Source organism: Grammomys surdaster, unplaced genomic scaffold, assembly GCF_004785775.1.
Source record: "Grammomys surdaster isolate TR1022 unplaced genomic scaffold, NIH_TR_1.0 348, whole genome shotgun sequence".
NCBI classification, from domain to species: domain Eukaryota; kingdom Metazoa; phylum Chordata; class Mammalia; order Rodentia; family Muridae; genus Grammomys; species Grammomys surdaster.
Window position 1 is genome coordinate 780,582 of NW_021604767.1, and position 23,613 is coordinate 804,194.

The window sequence follows — 23,613 nt, forward strand, 5'->3', positions numbered from 1 at the left end:
CTTTGTAGGTTGACTTTATACAAATGCATGTTGGGTATGTTTGTTGTGTAGCTGATTGGGGGTGGAAAGCACAGTAGATACCTAATCCAGCCTACTGGTTATCAGCCATGTGCATTAGAAAGGTCACGTGTCCCCTTGGAGCCTCGGTTTCCTTTTCTGTAGGTGGCAAACTACGTAGAGGCTCAGCGAGAGGCACAAGGCTAGTAGCTTGACATTGGTTACACTTGCTGCCACACTGTAGAAGTTACTCGTTTGTTCACCCCGACATGTGAACTTTCAATCTCAGTCTTTTCTGTTTTAGCAGACTGAAGAGCAATAGCCGTGGAGTCCTGCTGCTATAATCAAACAGAGCCTTCCATGTGGTCAGAGTGGCGCAATCGGGATAAGAAATATTCCCTCTTGACAAACTTCAACCTCAAACAAACCCACACATAATTTTCTGCAGCAGCATCACGGGATGTCATTTTCGCGTTTATTGACCACCAGTAGATCATCACGGCAGGGTGGAGGCTCTGCTCCCATGACTTGACTGCGCAAGCGCCTGGTGCATGCGCTGACTTACTTGAACTAGCCATGATGTCATTCTTGATCTCCACAGTCCTGCTCTGCTGCAGGGCACCCACAGCACTCGTAACAGTTGGTTATTTTTTAGGACTTGCTTGGGCCTTACCCTACAGATAGAAAGAGAAACAACATTGTAATCCTGGGTTCCAAGCAAGAAGTAAACTTGTATTCACCCAATTAGCAGAAGGTTAGAGTCATCGTGTGGACCCTTTCACCCAGAGGAAGGAGGCACATACTGTGCACTTCAGTTAGCCTAGACCCTGGTCTTCTGCTGGTGTTCAAAGGCACAGTTTGATTTGGAAACATTCATTCTGTAAGCAAGTCCTTGGGGTTGGTGGTGGTCTAGTTATCTTACAAAATCAGTTGTGTGAGGACAGAATAAATCATTTAATAATGTCAGTAGGGATATGGTTGTAGAATATTTTTTTCTTTACACTTGAAGATGGTTTTGTTTTCTAAAGAGAAGAGAAGAAAACCAGAGATTGACAGGCAGCATATGTTTTAGGCATAGAATTCCAATATCCCCAGAACCTTGCTAGTCCCACAGAGCAGCTGCAGACTGCACAGATGGAAACAAAACAAAGACAAAAGCCTTCTGAGGAGCCCCTCTCAGCCTGCTGTGGCTGTCCCTCCAGGCCTGTGGGAAAGACAGCCCAAAGATGATCTGATACTGAAGTAACCCCCCCCCCTTGGAGGATCATTGTGATAATACAGGTAGGCACATCTTCTGTCCTCAGCCAGCTAAACTATTAGTATTCTTTTTGTTGTTGTTATTATTTTGTGTGTAGAGGGTATATGTGTACACGTTCAAGTTGTCATTAGTGTCTTCCCAAGCACGTGGAGGTCAGGGGAGGATGTGAGCCATCGTTTTCTATTGTCATCCACCTTACGTTATGAGACAGGGTAGCTGGAAGCTACCCTGGTTTCATTGAACTGGAAGCTGGCTGGTTTGGCTATCTGGCTGTCTTTGCTCCCGGTGTTGGGGTTAGAGTCATGTGTGGTTATGATTGACTTTTATGTGCTGGTGATTTGAATTCAGGTCCCTTCCTTTCACAGCCAATGTCACCGTTGAGTCAGCTCTCTAGTCCCAAAGGCCTATTTCTAGAGGCCCATGGTCTCCTCTGGTTAAGGGCATGACAAGAGTTTTCTAAGTTGATTCTGTTTGAAATAGAAACACATTCTGGCCTGGCCACCAGGAGTCCTGAAAGCCCAAAACAAACCCCCCCTTCTTGTTCCATTTCTGAGCAAGCTTCACTATTAGGCGAGGTCCCAGAGTGGTGGCGTTGGCACTCGGGAGCAAACACGGCCACTCAGACAGTGAGCAATGGAATTCAGGGAGCAAGCAATCTCTGCCCTGTGCTCCCAGTCACCACTAAGCTCTGGCAATCTCTGCTCTGTGCTCCCAGTCACCACTAAGCTCTGAAACACAGGGAGAGGAAAGGGGCCAAGTCACTGGTTACACTTGGGATAGCCAGCTGGCCTTTCTCACAAATAAAAACCACTTCTGTTTGCTGGTTCCCTTCACCCTCTTTGGCCCCTAATACTGACAAATCCGTGGAGTGGATAGAACCATCTGTGATAATGGCAGTTGCTGGTACTGCTGTTCAGGGTGGAAGAAGAGCCAAAGATACAGACTTCTTCTCCACACTTAGCTTGAATTCAAGCCTAAAGCTGCCATTGTCTTTCAAAATTGTGATTTCCAAGACTAGTAAGAAGAAAGGGCTTTTGGAAAGGGAAAGGGCAGATAAGGGACCTTCTGGGCCAGCCCCTTACTCCCAATAACTCCTCTAGTTATGGGGGATTAATGTTATTTGCAGGTGAAAGTAAATTTCAAAGCCTCACCTACAAATAACCAACCATCCAATGACAATGGGAAATGAAGCCCTGGCCACTGACCACCAAGTCCCGGCCATCTTGACCTTACACCTTTCCCACACTATCTCAGCTTGGAAGACTGTCTCTAACTTGAATTCACCACCTGTCCAGCACACATGCCTCCTCCTTCCCGTGTTCCTTCAGGTTTAGAACACTTCTGACCCAAAGACCTGTCATCGGAAACACTCCAAAATCAGAAGCATGTGACAACAGCATGTCACAAGTTAAAAATTTCTGCACATGACCTCATGTGATGTATTTCAGTAGAAACGTAGGACATACCAATTTTCAATTTTTGTAGTGTGTGTGTGTGAGTGTGTGTGTGTGTATGTGTGTGAGTGTGTGTGTGTGAGTGTGTGTGTGTGTGAGTGTGTGTGAGTGTGTGTGTGTATGTTTCTGAAATATTTCTGGTCCCAATCATTCTAGATACAGGATTTTCAGCCTGTACTATTATCTGCGTAGACTCTAATGCCCAGTTTTTATCTTAGTGCTACTTATTTTCTTAACTTCATTAATTATTCCTCATGCCATTCTCCTATTAGTCCCTCCCCCCCCCCCAGGAGCCTTATTAGTCTGCCACTGTGTGTCCTTCCTGGCCTCATCCGTTCATCCTCCGTAGTGACTGCAAAGAGTCCACTGCATTCCACTCTGCTTTTCTCTTACTGATTCATGTCTGCCCTGCCTAGGATGACCCATGAAGCTACTAATAGAAAGTGCAACAGAGCCGGGCAGTGGTGGTGCACACTTTTAATCCCAACACTTGGGAGGCAGAGGCAGGCGGATTTCTGAATTCGAGACCAGCCTGGTCTACAGAGTGAGTTTCAGGACAGCCCGGTCTAGAAAGAGAAAACCTGTCTCGAAAAACCAAAAAAAAAAAAAAAAAGAAAGAAAGTGCAACAGATAAGCCAATACTGCCAGGTATGGTAGCACAGGTCTTTAATCCCGTACTTGAGAAGCCGAGGCAGGCCGGTTTCTGAGTTTGAAGACAGTGGCCTGGTTTACAGAGGAAGTTTCAAGAGCTATGCAGAGAGACACTGTCTTAAAAAAAAAAAACAAAAAAAAACCAGACGCTGTGGGAAACGGGTAGAAAGAAGGTGGGATCACAGCTGCCTGGCTTCCCAGAAGTCTTCCTGTTCCTGCTCCCAGGCTCTCAGGCTCGGCTGTTCCCAGATTTCCGAGCATCTGTATGATCAGTTCTTTTCATCCTCTAATCTTAACTGGCTTGAACCATAACTCCTCTACATCTGTTGCCTTTGTTGCTCCATCTTGTCAATCCCCATTAGAGACTTTGTTTCTGGTTAATGCTTCAGGCCATAAACTAGACATGTTGTATATCTCATCCCTCCCCCGTCACCTCTATACATCAGAACTCAACCCGCTAGGCATCTGCTTGACAACATTGTTCCCACCCAGACCAGTTCCACTGAGTCATGTCTTTGCTGGGTGGGTTAGGCTGATAAACACCACTGGATAAGCCTGGTATTAGCATAATGTCAGAGACACATTCTTTTGATACTGAAGTCTTCATCCTGAGAGGCTTCAAACACTTAAAAATAATTTTTTTTCTGCAACACCCAAAGGTGCTTCAAGCCAGAAGTAGACAACTCCCATGGAGATGAATGATAGTGATCAACTTTCTGATCCTCATGCTTCTGAGGATGGACAGTTGAGCTCCCTGGCAGATCCTACCTATTTGCACCAGGCATGCAAGAATACAAAGCCTAAATCAGGAGAAGAGATATTTACCTGAGCTCTCGATGCCAGTCTGGCTGCCGTTTGGGCTGGATCAAAGACGCGTCGAGAGGTCTGATTTTTGCAGAAATTAATATGTCGCTGTGCAGCGGTTTCATTAAACCTCCTCATACAGTAAGGGCATTGAATATAATCTGGATGTGAACAGACCAACAAACCATGATTAACACTGCAAAAACAACTGTGGAATGAATGAATGAATGAATGTGGAATGAAATGGTTGTAAACTATTGCAAGACTGAAGAACAGACTGTGGTTTGAGACAGCCTAATCCAAAAGGAGAAGCCCAAATAAAGACATAGCAGGGGCAAAAAAGCAGTCTCTAAGTATTTATTTCAACTAAGAATATCCCTTTAAATGTTTGCATACTATCTTTTTTAGATAATAGATTAATTATATTTAGGAACTTCAAAATGACAGCTGTGTGTAGAAGCTGACATCACAGCAGGCTAACTTTAATGGTAAGAATGTTTGTGGATGACCCACAAGAAGCCCATGAATGGTACTTGTTGAGACAGAAGGTTGTTCAGAGTTACAGAGTTACAGAGAGTTATTATGTAGTTTCAAAATGTGGGTTTGAGGGGATGAGGTTTGGCTCCAATATCATAGTCATTAGCAACAAGAATGCATTTTTGCAGTGGCTAGATTTTTTTTCTTCACATACATGAGGAGGCAGATGCCATACTCAGGAAGGGAAAATATATAAAGAGTAGGAGAAGAGCTGATAGGAGGTTAAAAGTTAAAGAACAAACAGGGAAGGCTGGTGGGAAAGTAGCTTTAGAAATGGCTTCAGTTTCCCAGGCTGCTTCTAGTGATCCTAGCTCATCTGTGGTTCTGTATAGCACCTTGTCAAATTTTCTTTCATGTTTTATTATCAGATATAACTGGCTAGTGAAAGACATGGGAATCGAGAAAGATCTAAGGTCGTCTTGTAACATGGAGATTCTCATAAGCAAAGTTGGGTCTCTGCCTATCTTCTCTAAGCATGCAGGGATTAGGGTCAGCTTTGTTCTTGACTTAGACATCTTTAGGGGATGTGAGTGACGTCAAGAATTTTTTCCCAGAAAGGGTCTGAGCTGCATCACCCTTACACTTTAGGATGGAAGTTTACATTATTGAATAGTCAAAATTCCTACGCAGACAGCCATGTTTTGAGAGAGAAGTTCTTTTACTTTTTTAACCTCTATTTTAAGCCCTATCGTTAAGCAGTTTCCAGAGTTTTCTATTGGGACAAATTTCTTCCTAAAATGTATACCCCTCAAATGTAAAAATTATAAACATTTAGAGATGATCTAGCAGTCATTGATTTTACTTCGCATTCTGGAAACCAGTGCTAATCATTTATTCAGTGACTACGATAGGCCACACATTGATTTTTACATCAAGATGCAATGTTTCTGGAGTCAAGAAATGTGTATTTGAGTGTAGGAACAAAAAAAAAATGAAAATTTCACACAGTGATAAATGGTTTAAAAAACCCAACCATTGGACAGCATTTAGAAATAATGAGGAGTTTAGTTCTAGAGCCTGTCTGACTGGTTTTGAGCCCAAGTTCTTCACTTGCTATGCCTATGAAGTTGGACAAGTTGCTCAACTTACACAGGCCCCCATCTCCTTTGCACAACCATATCACCCGTTTTATCAGCGTGTTGTGAAAGTTCATAGATAATCCACACAAGGGCTTGGCACCTCGGGAAGGGTGGGACATAGGAGAATGTTATAAATGCTGGCTCTTGCTGTATGGAAACAGGTCCAGCAAGCATATGCTTCCAACTCCTAAACAAGAGGGCAAATACTCAGAAACTAGAACGAACCAAGACAATTCAGAACTCACTCATTGGGCTGTAGACAAACTAGAAATGAGCATTCAGCATGGTAGCGGTTTCTCGAATTTTCCATGTAGGAAATGGAGTCTTAGAGCAGACACACTGATCCTATGAAACCTACTCAGGTCAGTTGAAAACAGTGATTTAGCATTGGAGCCGACTTCCATTAGTCCTTCTATTCATTGCTGTCCTTCTGTGTACTTCTAATTGCATGCCACCGCGGAGGCAACAAGGTTTGAATATATTTTCCTGCCAACCAGTCTCTTCGATAATGAGGCAAACATTCTTTCCAATTAGTAAGGAAGCACTAGATCGCCTGAGACCCTGGCGGAACAAGATGCCTGGGTGTGGGAGTATAGTGCAGAGCAGGAGAAGATCATGTGGCTGAGTATTTGAGGGGTGCTCTAAGAATTTACATCGAATCATCTGAACATGGGGTGTCACAGCTACACATTTTATCCTAGTCTCAAACTGAATAATCTTCTTCCTTTATTAATTGTGAGCCCACAAAACTTACTATGTCCTATTTATTTCTATTGAAAATAATTTCGAAGCCCAGAGTGCCAATTTCTGCACCACTGATGGTGAGTTCAAAAACTGGACCACAAAGGGATTCTGATAGGAAAGGTGGCAGCCAGATCTTCTGGAAGGTAGAAGTATTTTCGATGCAAAAATTCCCCTGAGATCCTTATGCAGCCTATGAGATGCTAGCCACCACTCCAAGTATCACAGAATGATCCCACTTCTAAAGTATTATATCTCATCGCTCCTACAAAAGGTTCCAATGATATGGAGCTGTGATTCTTTTGTTTTGTTTTATTTTGTTTATTCAAGACAGGGTCTCTCTGTGTAGCCCTGGCTGTCCTGGAACTCACTCTGTAGACCAGGCTAGCCTCGAATTCAGAAATCTGCCTGCCTCTGCCTCCCAAGTGCTGGGATTAAAAGCGTGTGCCACCAATGCCCACCTAGGAGCTGTGATTCTTTAGCAGACTTGATTAAGCCAGTAAGAACTAGAAAAAGTATATACAGGTCATGAAAACTGAGTCCTAGAAATGGGGAATTATCCTGAGAAGTAAAAGGAAATTGCTTGCAAACTCATGCATATTAGATCACATTATATATAAAAGTCTCCTTTTATGCATATAAATTCTCTAGTACATGAGTCTATGAAGTCAGGTTAACATAAAGTCCTCTCATAAAAAACATAATCAAATTGCAATGAAAATATGCCACTGTGAATGTACTGTTTAGTTATTATTGTTAGTAAAAAATTTAATTTAAAAATTTTGTATTTAAACATAAAAATTCAAAAGGAAGAAAATTAATCGAGTGTGTGATGAGTCCTGTGAGGGGATTTTTTAAAGAGATAATAATAATCCTGTAATTTTAGAGCCCACGGGGTAAGGAAAGAAAAAACACAAAGCCCATCTGACATGGTTTTACTTCATCAAATAACTGTAAGGTAGTCATCAACGTGCAGCTTCTGAGCTTCTGATGTTAAAACGAAGCTGTTTCTCATAAGAGGTGTGTTTTGTTCTGTGGTGATGACGCAGACAGCAAAACAATTACCTTGTAAGTACAATGAACCAAATTTGATGCTCCAAACCCACATAAATGCGTGTGGTGGCATGAGCTAGTAATCCCAACACTGCCTGTGGGTGTGCAGAAAGGATCCCTGGGACTCACTGGTCTAATCTAATCGACGAGCTGCTGGCCAGTGAAAGGCTATTTCATCATGGTGGATGCTGGGGAACCAAGGCAACAGTTTCTTCTCTGGCTTGCATACCCAAGTGCGTGTCCATAATCACACCAACACAAACACACAGGCACATACAAGGTATACTTTCTCTGATAGTTTATTACTAACCTGGTAGCCATAGATCTTTGTATTAAACATATTAAGATGATACATTATTTTAAGCTACATTTTCGTTACTATGCAGAAAAATAAAGCCGCTATTAAGATTATTTTCTGTTATACCAGATGATTTAAGTTCTATGAGGTATTTACTCTGTGCTTACACTGTGGTTTGTTTTTAGACTTTTGAAATGAACTCTTTGGAAGATTAATTTACATAATAAAATGTGTTTGTTTTAGGTGGGCAATCCTGTGCATCTCGACAAATGCGTGCATTTGCATAACCACTCCAATTAAAATGTAAAACATTTGCCCCCAATTTTTTTTCTCATGCTACATTTCAGACACAATTCTCCAAAGGCAGCCCCAGTCAAATGTCAGTGATGTGTTTTCCTGTTGCCATAGACAAGCTTACTCACTCTGTAATTTCGATAATAGACTCCATCTTGCTTGCACACAGTGGTTCTGTTGAAGAGATTCATTTGTACTTCACAGCAGGACTATGGGGTTTCCACAAATGACCATGGTAGGTGTGGAGAGGAGCCTATCTCTCCAGAGTGCGTGCTGTGATGGCAGAGCTGGAAAGGTGGAATTGCTCACACCCTTTGGAGCCCAAAAGATCATGAGCACGTTCTATATGTTGGGCACGGCAGTTTTACAGTTAGACTTGTTTTGCTTGGATCCGATTGTAATTCTGTCCTGGTTCTTCTTCCTTGGAATTATAAAGTATGTAACTTATTTGGGATTTTACAGGAATCCATAGTTGAGAGACTTTGGATATTTTTAGAAGACTGAACTTTTTAAGTTATGTACTATGCTTTATATTACGACATAAGCATGAGATCTTGGAATAAGCAACAAAGAAAAGATTATGTCTTAATAATAATGTATTTGTGTGTCACATTGACAAGAGTCAGTTTTGCTGTTTTTATTCTTTTTTTTTTTTTATCAACATGGTGTAAGTGAGGGGACATGAAGGAAGAGCAGCATGTGATTGTGAAAAAACGTCTCTCTCAGACCGGCCTGAGGGAAATCTATGGGAGCATTTTCTTGGTTAATATAGGATTAATATGGGAAGGCCCAGACCACTGTGGGTGGACCCACCCCTATGTAGTCTGGGGTTGTATTTTTAAAAAGCGAGCTGAGTGAGCCATTAGGAATAAACCAATAAGCAGCATTTCTCTATGGCTTCTGTTTCAGCTCTTGCTTCTAGCTTCCTGCTTCAGCTCTGGCCCTGGCTTCCCTCAGCGATGAGTGATAACCTGTAAGATGTAATAATACCTCATCCTTCTCAAGTTTCCTTTCATCATCTTGTTTATCATGGCAACAGAAAGCAAACCAGAATAAGTAGTGGCATTTATTGTGGCCTTATTTTGGACAGTGAAAATAATGTCAAGTATTTTTTTCATGTGCTTGCCAGGTTGGTGGCATATCTTAATACTTCTCTTGGCCTTTTATGGTGAATTATAAGTGCTCTTTATACAGTCTTAACACGAGCCCACTTAACAGGAGGTGATGGGATATATAACTTTAAGATAGGTTCTGACTTTGAAGCCTGGGCCTTAACTTGGAATCCACTTGCCTAAGCGCTGAGATTCCATGTATATGTCACCAAGTCCAATTTACCAGGCTCTTTCAGCTTTATTAATCTTTGTTGAACAAGGTTTATTTACTTTTTCTCCAATTTTAGTAGTCGTTATATGTAGGTCAATGATCTATTTTGAATTAATTGTTATGTGAAATATAAGAGTTTTTTTTTTTTTCAAATAGGTATCCAACTTTTCCCAGGAGTATTTGATGATAAGACTGCTCTTTCCTCCAATTAGTTACCCTGGAACCTTGTCTTGAGGTTACTACTCCTGTGATAAAACACCCTGACCAAAAAGTAAGTTGGGGAGGAAAGGGTTTATCTGATTTACAATTTCACATCAATGTTCATTATCAAAGGCAATCAGGGCATGAACTCAAGGGGGTAAGATCTTGGAGGAAGGAGCTGATGCATAGGCCATAGAGGGGTGCTGCTTATTGGCTTGCTCCTCATACCTTGATCAGCCTGCTTTCTCATAGAATCCAGAACTACCAGCTCAGGGGTGGCCCCACCACAGTAACTGACTCTCCCACACCAATCCCTAATTAAGAAAATGCACTACAAGACAAGCATAGTGGCCCACAGCTTTAATCCCAGCACTCATGAGGCAGAGGTAGGTAAGTTTGAGGACAGCCTAATGACAGCTAAAGCTACATAGTGAGACCCTGTCTCTAGCAAAAACAACCAACAAAAACCCCACAAGTTTGCCTAGAGCTTAATCTTATGGAGGTGGTTTAATCAATTGACATTCCTTTCTCTTCAATGAGCTTAGTCTATATTAAGTTTAGCCAGAACACACCTTAAGGGAAACCAACCATGCTTAGGGGTAGTTCTATAGCCAGAGTCCATTTTCTATTCAACATCATACTGGTCTTCTAACATCATATTGCCACAACTGCTGCAATCATCACAAGTCTTGACACCAAGAGAGCCTGAGTCCTCTGTTTTAAGTTTCCCCCAAACTGGCTTGCCTATTCCAGAGTCTTTCAATTTGCACATGCTTTTGGAGTCAGCTGGTCAACGCCTACTTGGCAAAGAAGAGTTGCAGTTATTTTTATTGGAATTAAATTGAAACCATAGAGAAATGTGGGTAGGGTTGACAACACAACACACTACTGAGTCTCGTAAGCCATGGAAATGGTAAGTCTTTCTACTAATTCTGGTCCTCTCTAATTCCTCGAAGGAGTACACTGGTTTTTCGTTTTACACTTCTGCACCATATTTTGCCAACTCCATCCCCAGTGTTTAATGTTTTCGTGTTATTGTAACTTTTTTTTAATTTCATATTTAATTGCTTCTGCTTAGTCAACAGAAGTACAGAACGTACTGAATTTGTTCTAATTCTAGCAGCAACCCAGAGTTATTTGTATTTCCTTCCCAGTGATTGCAGTTTGTGATTCAGAGAGCTCTACTTCCACAGAGCAATCTTCAGGTCAGATATTACATATGTGTGTATGTTATATGACTCTATGCTGATCTTCATCTTATGGCACTGAGTACTGTTTCCATCATGTTTAACAGAAGGGGAAGGAATGGACATTCTTGTTTTTGTTTTTTATCCCCTGAGCTTAGTAGGAAATTGTTCGGTTGTGATGACAAATAGAGATTTTCCAAAGATCCCCTTTATGGGAAAAATTATCCATTTTCCCATTGCCAAGGGAGTGGCTGCTGTTTTCAATGGTGAGCTCTGTCAATCATTTTTACTCTTTTGATATAATCAAATGCTTTTAGAAATCTTACTATTATGATAAGTTGCATTTAAAATTTTTCCTTGTATTTAATTTGGGTTTAGTTTGCTCTTATGTTAAATTTAAAAGCAGAACTTTATCAACAGATAAGCAAATCCCCTATAAGTTGGATGTTTTTGTTATCATCCTCTTAAAATATTTTCCAACTCAATATGCAATTTTCTCTTAGATTCATTGGCTATTTAGAAATCACTTGCTATTTCCAAACACCTGGATGTTTTCCAGGTATATTTTTTCATTAATTTCTAATTTAATTTTATTGTGGCCAGAAGGAAAATATATTGGATATGATTTCAATCTTTTCAAGATTCCTGAAGCCTACATACAGTACTTCCCTGAATATAGCAATCCTTGTGTACTTGAAAGCAGTGTGTATTCTGCTATGCCTGTGTGTCCTCTGGCAGTTATCGATGTCAGGTAGGTCAGATTGGCTGATACTGCTGCTTGGGTTTTCTGTAGCTCTACTGATTTTCCTGTGGGTCAGTCTATTAGTTATTATGGTATGAACGACAAAGCGTCTGAATGTAATAGAAGTGTGAATTTATCTCCTTCCAATTTAGCTGGGTTTTGTTTCACGTTCTTGGAAACACTAAGTACATGCACATAGGTCTTCTTAATGAGCATCTCTTAATGAGTCACTGTCCCTGTTAACACTTGCCCTGAAGTTTGCTTTGCCTGGTCTTAAGCAGATATGCTAGTTCTATGATAATGACTTACATCTTTCCCCATGCTTGTAGTTTTTGTTCTGAAAGTATGTTTCTTGTGACAAGCACACTGTTTGCCCTTGGTTTATTACCCAGCTTGACAGTGTCTGTCTTTCATCTGGAGTAGTAAACCATTTATATGCAATTGTTCAACCCAGGTCATGCTAAGTATCTCTATTCCACTTTTCCATAACTGACACAGTCTTACTAGATGTGCTGCTTAGTCAGGCTTGGCCCATGGGATGTGGTACTATTTGGAGGTGTGGCCTTCTTGGAGTAGATGTGGCATTTTTGGATGAAGTGCATCACTGTGGGGGTGGGCTTTGAGGTACTATGCTCAAGCCCTGCCCGGTGTGAAAGAGAGCCTCTTCCTAGCTGCCTGCAGTTCCTCAGCTACAGTGCGAATGATGTGCCCCTTCTGACTGTCTTCAGATCAAAATACAGAATTCTCAGCTCCTCCTCCAGCTCCATATCTACCTGCATGCTGCCATGCTTCTCACCATGATAATAATGGACTGGACTTCTGAAACTGCAAGTCAGCCTCAATGAAATGTTTTATGTATAAGAGTTGGCTTGGTCATGGTATCTCTTCGAAGCAATGGAAACCCTAACTAAAACACTAAGTTTGCCTCAATATTTTTGAATGGTCCTGTAGCAACCTGCAATGTATTTTCACATGATATTATTACATCTATTCTTATGTAAAAGCTGAAAAACATATCCATTCTCCTCATTCAACTTTGTGCCGTTGTTTTCTACTTCTTGCTTCACATGTTGAAATCCTACCAAGAACGCCATTATTTTTGCTTGAAACAGTGACATAAAAACTCAGGTGGCACTATACTCAATGGAGACAAGATAAGAACACTCACTTTTGCTTCCTATATTTAACAAATACTGAAAGTACTAGACAGAATTTAGGCCTACAAGGGAAATAAAAGACATTCAAGCAGAGAAGGGATGTTTATATGTATATGTGTTTACAGATGACAAATATACAGAATGCTAATGATTTCACAGAAGCCCTGCTATAGCTAATGAATGAATGTAGCAAAGTTTCAGTATGCATACTTGATATACAAAACTCTGCTGCATTTTTATATGCAAACAATGAATAATGAATAAAGCTAAAATGTCCATTTTCTATAAAGTCAAAAAGGATAAAAATACAAGTAAATTTAAATGAGAAAGCAAAAGATGTATACATAGAAAAACGATAAAGGAAATGGAAGAAAATGTGGATAAATAAAAAGCCATTTTTTTGTGTGTAGGTCCATGTACTGGAAAACAATATTGTTAAAATGATAACATTAACCAAAGTCATCTACCGTTTAATAAATTCCCTGTTTAAATTCCAAAGTAGAGTTCAAAAAGTTATTTATTTTGTATGTGTGTGTGTGTTAATATAACCCAATATAACACAGAGAGAGACAGACAGACAGAAACAGAGAGACAGAGAGACAGAGAGTCAGAGACAGAGATAGAGACGAAAAGAGAAACAGAGGGACAGAGACAGAAACAGAGAGAGGCAGAGACAGACAACACAGACAGACAGTGACAGAGAGGCAATACTGCCAGCAGTTCTCAGACTTCAGAAGGCATGTAATTACTTATTTTCCCATTCTTTCCTCTTTCTTATAGATTTGAAACTTTCCAAACACCAAGCTGTGAAACCACTTTAACTATAACAACTTCGAATGCTTTGCTTTATAAGACTAGCACTTATGAACAATGGTCTGTAGGTCACTGACTGTCAGAGCCAGTGTAGAACTGTGTACAGTTTTGTTCCTCAGCCACAAGGAGAATGATGTGCCCTTTAGGTATGCACTGATCGTACCCATGTGATGTTGTCTCGTGGGGGTGCAGACAGGGGGGGATATACAAGCTCTGTGGAGTGCAAGAAAGAGGTAAAGTGTGCTGTATATTTTTTACTTGCATAATGGATAGACTCACCTTGAGTTCACTATTACTGCCATTCACTGTCACTGTTACTAAAAGTCAAAAAGCAACCCAAATGCCCACACACCTGGGTTGACGGTTGGAGGGGGTGGAGGTGGGAGGGGCTTGCCCTCCTTCATGGCTAGAGTGCATTGTTTTGCTGATCGGATTGTATTGATGAAATCTTCATGCTGCTGTCTCCAGTTAGATTTCCTCTCGGGCTGAACCTGCAAAAAAAAAGAAACAAAAACAAAAAACAAAAACAAAAACAAAGCAACCTCTCCTACTACATATGGATCAACTGATGGTTTTGTTGTTGTTGTTGAATGACTGGGGTTTTGAATTTATAGCAAGTGGGAATGTGTAATTTGTAAAGAAAGAAACAAATTTCCTCCAAAGAAACGTTTTTAAAAAGTTGGAAACTACAGCGGCAACATTTGCAAGTTACAACAACGACAAAACCCACCAAACAGAAATCAGAGCCACAAGGAGACCATAAAACCCGAGAAAGACGTGTGCAGGATCAAAGGTGGCCTTCTTAAAACTGTTTGAAAAATTACATTTTTATTGATTTATTTTTGTGTGTGGCTATGTATATACCTCAGCACATGTGAAATATCAGAAGACAACCTTCAGGGGTCAGCTCTCTTCTTCCACCCTGTGGGTTCCTTGGGGACTCAGGATAGCAGGTAACTTTCTTACTAGTTTGGGTGCACAATTGCAATCTCACACCTGAGAAAGTTGAGGCAGGAGGATCATGAACTTCAAGCTAGTTGGGCTCCGTAGTCAGCTCATGGCCAAGCTTAGCTATCTAGTGAAACCTTATCTCAGAGAGGGGAAAAATGAACATACTTCCAGGCCCCGTTCTAGACGGAAAGGCATTCTAATGAAAACGTAAACAGGATTCTTTTTACTACATCTGGAAAGTATCTACAATTTATTTGGAAATCTAAGTAAGCTTATACAGAAAACAGTAAAGGTGGATTATATTGAAATGCTGTTATACTGCCTTATCAAGCAAAAATGAAAACAGCAAGCCAAGAAAGCAGCTTAAATGTACTTCCTATAATGAGAAGTAAAGAAATTGTTGGCATACCTTGGACTGGGGAGATTTACTCACAGTGGGAATGTCAGTTCCCTGTAATCTTTGCTTTAAGGAGTTAAAGGGTTTGCGTTTTTTGTTGAATACTTTTTTACATATCGGTCTATGTCTTTCCTGGAAAAGATAGAGTAAGGATTTGATTAGAAAATATACGATCAGCAAGTTTTCATGGCTCCGTACTTGGCCCCCAGGACACTGACTGGCCAGTGTCTGCAAAATCTCGTCTATTCTCTGACTCTAGACCACAGTGGAGCAAATCTGTCGGTTCTCCCCCGACATGTCACACAGCTCTATACTGCATTTAGGGAAAGACAAAAGGTGCTTTATAGGTTTCTATATTTGTGGAACCTTTGAGAGGTGAGGTCTAAACTGGAAATGGTGCTGGAGGTTTCTCTTTTGGAACTAGGAAAGCACAGAGAGTAGCATTGTGAGCCCAAGGCAGCCTGGGATACATAAAAAGATCCTGTCTCAAAACAGAACAGCAAAACAGATAAGTTCTCACTAGTAGGATTTTTGGTCACCGGTAGTGTACCCTGTCATGGGACTGAGGCACTAGGCCCCTTTCTTTTAATTTTCTTCTGCTGATTGTCTATGAATGGAGAAGTTTTTCCTCCTTTATGTTTTTATTTTGACAAACACAGGACCAAAGCAATAGGGCTAGCTGCTAGTGAAACGGCACCTCTGAAACTGAGACCAAAGCAATCTTTTCTATTTATAATGTGACTATCTCATGTATTTTATTATAGGCAGAAAGTTAACACTCTAGCTAAAGAGTTTTACTTTAAATTTGATTTTATACCTCAAACTCCAATATGCAGGCTATAATGTTCTTTCTTTTAAAAACTCAACATTTCTAACAAAAAAAAAAAAAGGAAAAACTCATAGAGGTCTACTTGGTATCCCCTTCATAAAAGTTATGGTATGGTCCTCTGAATAAGAAATGTCCCCCATAGACTAATGTATTTGAATACTTGATCCTCATTTGGAGGCATTGTGTGAAGATGCCAAGGAAACTTTAGGAGGTGGGGCCTTGCAGAAAGTCTATTATCAAGACTGGTCTGTTTCCTGTTCATTTAGTCTGCTTCCTCTGTGTTGATAAAATATGATTACCAGCTTCCTGCTCCTATTGCTGTACCTTCCCTACCATACCACGTCTTTTGGCTGTGATAGTCCCTATCTGTCTGGAACCATTAGCCAAAGAAAACCTTTTCTTCCTTACACTGCTTTTGGTCAGAGTGTTTCAGTTCATCACAGCGACAGAAGGTGAACTAATGCAGTTGTTTACTGTGCCTTTAGGACATAATATACACCTTTGCCCTCTTCCACAGTAGCTACCGTTTGCAAAGTTGATTGGTTTCAATCCCCCAAATGCAGGTTCTAGCAAAATCTGTGTTTCTGCAAGTCATGCATGTTAAACTACAAGAGCGGTTATCAGATCTCCCGATCAAGTGTTCTGTACTGCCTACAGCCAGGCTTAACAGTGAGACTCAGGAGTGTGTAAAGTATACTTGACATTTACTGATCCCCATCCAAAGGCCCCACCTAGGTCTCAATGTCTCTTAGGGGTGCAGCTCCTAGCTAGCAAAGGTAGCAGTGTGCTGGAGGATACTGATCGACACTGGACTGCAACAGGCCTGGAAGAGCTGTCGCTTCAGCAGCTCCAATGCAGGTTATCCGGAAGAACAGATTTATTTCTAAATTTCCCAGAAAAACAATACCCACAACCTCATTTTGGAGGTCCCTTATCCCCAGATCCCACAACTTCAATATACCATTCCCATGATCTAAAACAGCCAAATGATCACATTGTCATCTTAAGAGTTTTTTTTTTAAATCATTTATTTTGGTCACCTCTTAACAAATTAGGGTGTACCATCTGTTTGAAGCCCCTCCCAGCCATCATGTTTGAAATAATCCAAATTTTTATTCAACCTTAAAGCCTGGGAACTTGACATGCAGTTAGTTTGTATCTGGAAAATTAGATCTTGGAGCAGGCTTGGATCCATGCATTAATTGTACAAATGGTATAAAACCTCCTTGAAATCAGAGTTCCGTGTACGTGGCAAGGCAGAAAACAGCAAGGTTACAGGACTTGTCAGAATTAGTGACAAATTTGCAGCCATGAGCCAAGTTTCCAGATGCCTGAAATTCAATGCTCATTCCTCTCGACCAGCTAATTTCCCTGGTGTTTGGCCTTGAAATTTGAATTTTTGATGCTTAAAGAAAAGGCGGAAGAGCCAAAATCTCTCAAGGGATAATTGTCTGTGCCAAGACCATTCCATCTGCCATGCTTTCAGGGAGGCTGTGGTTAATAGGGTCACTTTTGAACGTGGCATTATCAGCCTGCCTCAGTGTCCTCCCAGCCTGGCAAGCCATAGGCTATGAACCTCTCCTCCTATCCCCCCCCCCCCCACCTCCACATCTGTCTTTAATCTTGGCACCGTTGCCTCCTCACTGACTTGACAGTTCATTTAACTCCAACGAAACACATCTACAAAACGTCTTTATGTTTACCAGAACATCTGCTGCAAAGCGTCTCCCACAGACTTCACAGGGAAATAACTTCTGATTGCCATCTGCAGGAGATTCAAGAGCACATTATGTTAAGTTTCACGGAACTGCTTGGCTGAGGAGAGACGAGTGACTGCAGGTGACCTCAGTCGCCTGACAGCCCCACAGTTGTCCATCCCCACCACCTGCTTCCTCCCCCTCTTCTGCAATCCCATAAATTCTCTTTTCCTAATATAAACATCTCACCTAACCAAACAAGTAAATGACACAAACTGGAGGCAAGCAGAGTGTAATTATTCACTTTAGTAGGGAAGTGAGGTGCTGAGAGCCGGGCACTAGACATAAGGACAGAGTTAATATATTAGCATACAGTCACAAATTATCTGATGGAAACGTCTTTGGGATTCTGCTTAGGCTGAAGATGGGCTGTCAGTGATGTTCTCAAGGAAAACTGGTCTGTGTGTTCTCTAGACAAAGGAAACTGCTCTATAAGGGGTCAGAGAAGTGGCTCAGTGGGCATTGCTGCTTGCTGTGCAAGTAAGAACACCTGAGTGTGGATTGACAGCACTTAGATAAGTGCTGGCATGATGGTCCACATATGCAATGCAACTCCAGCACTGAAGGGGAGTTAGATTGGCAGATCCTGGGCTCTCACTGACCAGCTAGCCTAGCGAATCAGTGAGATCCAGCTTCAAGTGAGAGAGCCTGTCTGAAAAACCACCATGCTGGACACTTCAGAAAGACACGACTCCTCACCACATGTATGCACAAATGTGTGCAAACACATCACACACACACACACACACACACACATGCATACATGCACTCATACACTTAAAAAATAAGGAACAATTAAGTACTGCTTGAAGATATAAGTCAAACCAAAAAAACCGGAATTTCTAACATAGGACTAAAAGTCTTGCAAGCAATAATTAAATATACTGAAAAGAACACATACATGGGTCCAACATAGAAAAATGGCAGCAAATGGGAAGATATGTTACTAAATTAGAAGACAAATTATTTTAAAAGAAGTTAGAGAAAACTAAAACATTATGGACATCTAAGATTTCCCATTTTAGCACTTCTTTTTGCTTTGTGGGAATTTGTGTATATAGAGATTTATTTATTCTTTTTCAGTTTTAAGTCTAAGCCTTGGGGTTTCATACTGGAATAAAAATGTGGCTTTTACTCTACAGACAAAGGGACACCAGAGACACGCAGGTCCTCAAGGGATCCTACACAGAGCTGAGGAGGATTCAGTGAGGTACTTGACAATGGACAGCGACCTCTCAATGGATAGAGACGTAAACAAGGAAGGAGGAAATGTACTGCAGACCCTCCAATGTAACTAGAGTTTTGGGGGTGAGGATGGGGAAGAGAGAGAACCCTTAATGTTTGGGGACAATGTAAAGTTTACAGGCAGAAGGCCTGAGGAGACCGTGGGCCTGTGGCTAGAACTAGGAAGCTGGAAAAAAAAATCCATCTTAGGAAGAAAAATGACCCCACTCTTGGAAATCTTGAGTTCAACAGAGTTGTCCGGCCAGCAGGATGGAAAGGAGGGAGGCCAGGGTGAGGGACGCAGATGTAGGTTTTGAGGAATGAGGTGAAGCAGGACACTGCCAGGGAAGAAGTCGTGGAAAAAACAGTGGAGAGAGGATCCTTAGGGAAACTTCCACTTAAGGCCAAGAAAACGATGGTGATAAGCCAGGAGAAGCAAAGCACAGGGCCACGGAAGCCAACAGGGGAACCAAGTGAAAAAAAGAGAGGTCTGCTTAACAGGAAGCAGATGGCAGCCTGTACAGGCGTTGTTGATTTAAATGATTTCTTCACAGGTCTGTTAATTGGTGTGGTGTTCTCAGCATAGGTCACAGAAATACTCTCTCTCCTGTCCGTTTGGCTGTCAGCAAAACAACTGTGTCTTAAAAATAAGATTTTCAGCAATGACCCCCACCACCACCACTCCCCACAGTCTTGCTAATAAATACTATTTGATTTTTAAAACTCATTTTTCTCCAACCACACTGAAGGTAATGGTTTTATTCACGTTATAGTCATATTGATTTGATTCTCTCTCTTTCTCTTGATGTCTTTTCTACGTTATTTCTTGGGCTCTTCACAGTAATCTCGTGAGACAGGGCTGGTGTCATTTCAACAGAGAAAATGGAGGCTGGAAGCTAAGTGACTTCTCTCAGTCCACAGATTACAAGTGGTAACCCTGAGAATTTGAACCAGGTCTTCGTCTTTACAAGGATTAAGACAAAAAGTTTCAACTGTAGGCTTATGGTATCCCTGCTAATCTGCAAACTTCCAGAATACCAAAAAGATCTTTGGTTTAAATAATGAGTTTTAATGAATTCAAGGAATTTAAAATAACAGATATAATCCAATTAAAAACTTGGATACAGAGGGGCCACTCCATTCTGACATTCGATCTGGAAGCTTGCCAGTGAGGAATGAAGAGGAAACCTGCCTTAACAGCTGAATCCCACATAAAGGTCAAGGTCTATGGTGTCGGCCACTCTGTACTGATTAAAACATAAGATTTGACTGCTATAACCTTAAAAGAACACTTTAAAACAAGCAAAATGCCCATTCCTTGGAACACCACAGAACAACAGAAGGAGTACCATAGATCCATGCAACAGCCTAAAACGATCTCAACGCTCCATGAAATAAAGCTAAGTTACATGCTACATGACTCCATCTGTGGAACATCCTAAATGTCAAAATGACAGAGATGGAAGACACTAGATTCTCAAACCGAAGGAATGGTTGGTGTGTGAGGAAGTTGGATATGAGATGGCAGGAGAACAACTCCCTTTGTGTGGATGACAGAGCTAAAACCACACTCTAGTGATGACACTAACTGGTTTGGAGGTTGTACAGCAGTTCAATCAGAAACTTGAAGGAAAGCTGGGTTAAGGGTGAAAGGGCTATAATCCCACATCCGAGACTGCATGGGTTTGAAAACCCAGTGCTAATGGGACGCTCCCATAGTCATTCACTCATATCTACTGTTGTTTTCACACACCTGCAGTTGTGCACTGGTGAGGACACATGACCAGGAAAGCATACTATGTGGCCCTTCACAGATATGGGTTGCTGACTGGTGAATGAGATTTAATTTAACATACCTATTAAAAATAACGCACGAAGCTGGGTGCAACGGCTCATGTTTGTAAAGGCCGTGCTTAGGAGGCAGGAGTCCAACCTGGACTACAGAAACTCAAAGTCCATAAGCAGCTGAGTGTGGTGGTACATACCTTTAACCTCAGCACTGAAGAGGCAGAAGAAGGAGTTCAAAGCTACCCTGGCTTTCAGAGCAAGTTCCAGGACAGCCAGGGATACATAGAGAAATCCTGTCTAGAAAAATAACACTAAACAAACAAACAAAAAACCTACAAACAAATCAAAACAACAACAAATCCCCAAAACCCAGAAACCAACCAACCAACCAACCAACAAACCAAAAAGATTTGTGATTAGCATGTTGATAGACTTTATTTACTTACAAAAAGAAACACACAGTAACTACATTTGAATGACAAGAATAAAAGTGGCAAGCATTTGTTAGGTTCCTGAATTTTCTTTCCTCTTTTCGTTCTTTCTGTCTTTACAAACGTATTATCACTATTTTAAAAATCAGAGCCACTTCAGGCTGGTGCTTTAGTTCTGCAGTGACACAGCTCAGATACAGAAATATAAGCCAAGCATGCGGCTTGTAGCAGGAATCCTCAAATGCCCAGCGATGGCTTCCAGGACTCACTCAGCGCCTTGCTCGCTGACATCTGCACACAGGTGCACACACTCTGGAAGCTGAAGTCACACCAAAAGCCTGTTTAGGTCATCTCTAAGACATCTCAACTAAGAGTTGCAAATACTGCCTTCACAGAGGTAGGTTTATGTGAGCCTCTAGTCATTCAAAGAGGAGGAAGTTGTGTTTAGGGGTATCATAAATAAATGGTTTAATGGAGAAGGGCTACAAAATGAGTAGGGGGAAAGACAAATTTACAATCTGGAGGCCACTTGCTTCTGTTCTGTCATTGGCACAAGAGGCATGTGTTTGCATATTACAGATTTCAACACCAATTTCACAACTAACTTCCAAAGCACTGGAATCTTCATCTTCTGCCCTCTAACTAGGTCAAACAGGCATATTAAGGAATCCCTTGTCAACACATAAAAACACAAACAACAGAGTATGTGGTCAGAGGTTGGGGATCTGGGCTGCTCTCAATTGATGGGAGGCCATGACGTCACAATGCAGGTTGTGGATATTACCATAGCTAGACAGTGTACCTAGATAGCATGTACAAATGGGACCTGCAGCGAAGACACACACACTTCTAATACTATCAATGTATCGAATAAGAAAACTTTGAAATCAATCCAGGAGAATGCTCAAACAAGATTAAAATGTAGTAGGCAGAGCCAGTGACATGGCTCAGTGTGTAAAAGTGCGTTCTCAGGGCTGGAGAGATGGCTCAATGGTTCAGAATATTGGTTGCTCTTCCAGATAACCCAGGTTCAATTCCTAGCACCCATGTGGCAGCTCACAAGTGTCTGTAACTCCCATTCCAGGGATTTTGACACCCTCACACAGGCATACATGCAGGCAAAACACTAATGTACATAGATACAAAGAACAAAATGCTTACTATACTATAAAAGATCTACAACCCAGGTTCAATTCCCAGAACCTACATAAAGGTGGAAGGAGAGAACTCCACAAAGCTATCTTTTGACTTCCCCGTGCACCATGGCACCTCATCTATGCTTCCAATAGTGATAAATAAAAAATTTCAGGATGCTGACTGGGGATTCCTTCTCCTTGTGAACCTTTGTGACTCTATCACTGTACAACCTCAAGTTTAAGCCATCCTTTTCTGAAGTGTCATAGCCTGGACACATTCATCCATATGCCATGTAGACTATTTACCAAATTCCAGCTGCTAGCCCAGGTTGAAGTGGTAAAGCAAGTTCTACCCTCTGACTTTTCTCTAGTCAGGGGAGCCTGAGAAACTGGTTGCCTTGTATGTCAGTGCTGCAAAGAACCAACGTAGGTGAGGAGGAAGTGCTAGGGAGGCAGGCATGCTCTTTAGAGATACACTCTTGATAAATGTAAGGTGACAAGTGAGCCGACCTTGAGGAAGGTCTCTCTCAAGACACTCGCAGGTTGTGCTTAGCACAGTGACAGCATCAGCACAAATCTGACTCCATCCAAGGACTTCTTGAAGGCAAAATCCCTCTTATCACCATGAGCGCCTATTGTTCAGTACAAAGCTCATGTGTTTGGTTTTCAACACTGTTTCTAGAGGACTGAAAACTGAGTATTTGAGTGTGTGTAGGGAGAACAAAACATTAGGAAATTCATTCGAGTCACTATAAAACTGTTCTCTACAACAGAATTGCCATCTTTAGACTAAATGAATTGGTCTCCAGAGCAGTTAAGTTTCTAAAGACTTGGGCTCAGATACATTCTTATTTGCAAAAATAGATGATTTGCAAAATAGGATCTGGGCACAGTGACATCTGTGCCCAGGAGTCTCGATGCTCTGGAGACTCCTCTTTTGAGATGGTCAACCTGACAATGACCCATCCATTTAGGATTTATATTCCCAGTATTCATATAACTATTCCCAACTAACTCTGCCTCTGCAGATCCGCATTAAAAGACGCTCAGATTCCTACACTTCCTTAATGACAAATTCTATGCAGTTTTATTTTTGGTTGTTGTTAAGGGTCTACAGACTAGAATTCAGCTATTACTGTTCAAAACTCTAAGAGAAATACAATAATTTAGATTTAAATGAACAAAACTTAGATTGACATAACACCTATCAGCTTTGGAAAAGACATACTAAAGTAACAGTGACACTTCTAAATCGAGGCATCAAGCATCGCTCACCTGCCGCAACCAGCTGTGCCTCAGCCATTCGGTCCCTCACTCTGACCAACAGAGTCCACACTGGTCAGGGGCAAATGAGCAAAGACCAGTTAGAAGTCATACTTTACCAAATAATGAATATTATGATGGAGTCATTGCCTAAACCTTAAGTCAGTCTGTAGATGTAAAAACAAGAACATCTCATCAAAACCTGGAAACTTTTGAGTGTGTATTGTAATAAACAGTGGATGGTTCCA

The 23,613-nt window shown here is 41.3% G+C and overlaps 1 protein-coding gene across 1 annotated transcript; it reads right to left on the reverse strand.

Moving 5' to 3' along the window:
* Positions 1 to 451: 451 nt before the first annotated feature.
* On the reverse strand, positions 452 to 23,406 carry Zc2hc1b (zinc finger C2HC-type containing 1B). The gene is made up of 6 exons (XM_028779246.1): positions 23,378 to 23,406; positions 17,470 to 17,531; positions 14,950 to 15,069; positions 13,942 to 14,080; positions 4,186 to 4,325; positions 452 to 671 (listed from the first exon to the last, which is right to left on the reverse strand). Exons 1-6 carry the CDS (start codon positions 23,403 to 23,405, stop codon positions 642 to 644), a joined length of 519 nt encoding a protein of 172 aa, XP_028635079.1. The 5' UTR covers position 23,406; the 3' UTR covers positions 452 to 641.
* Positions 23,407 to 23,613: the final 207 nt, after the last annotated feature.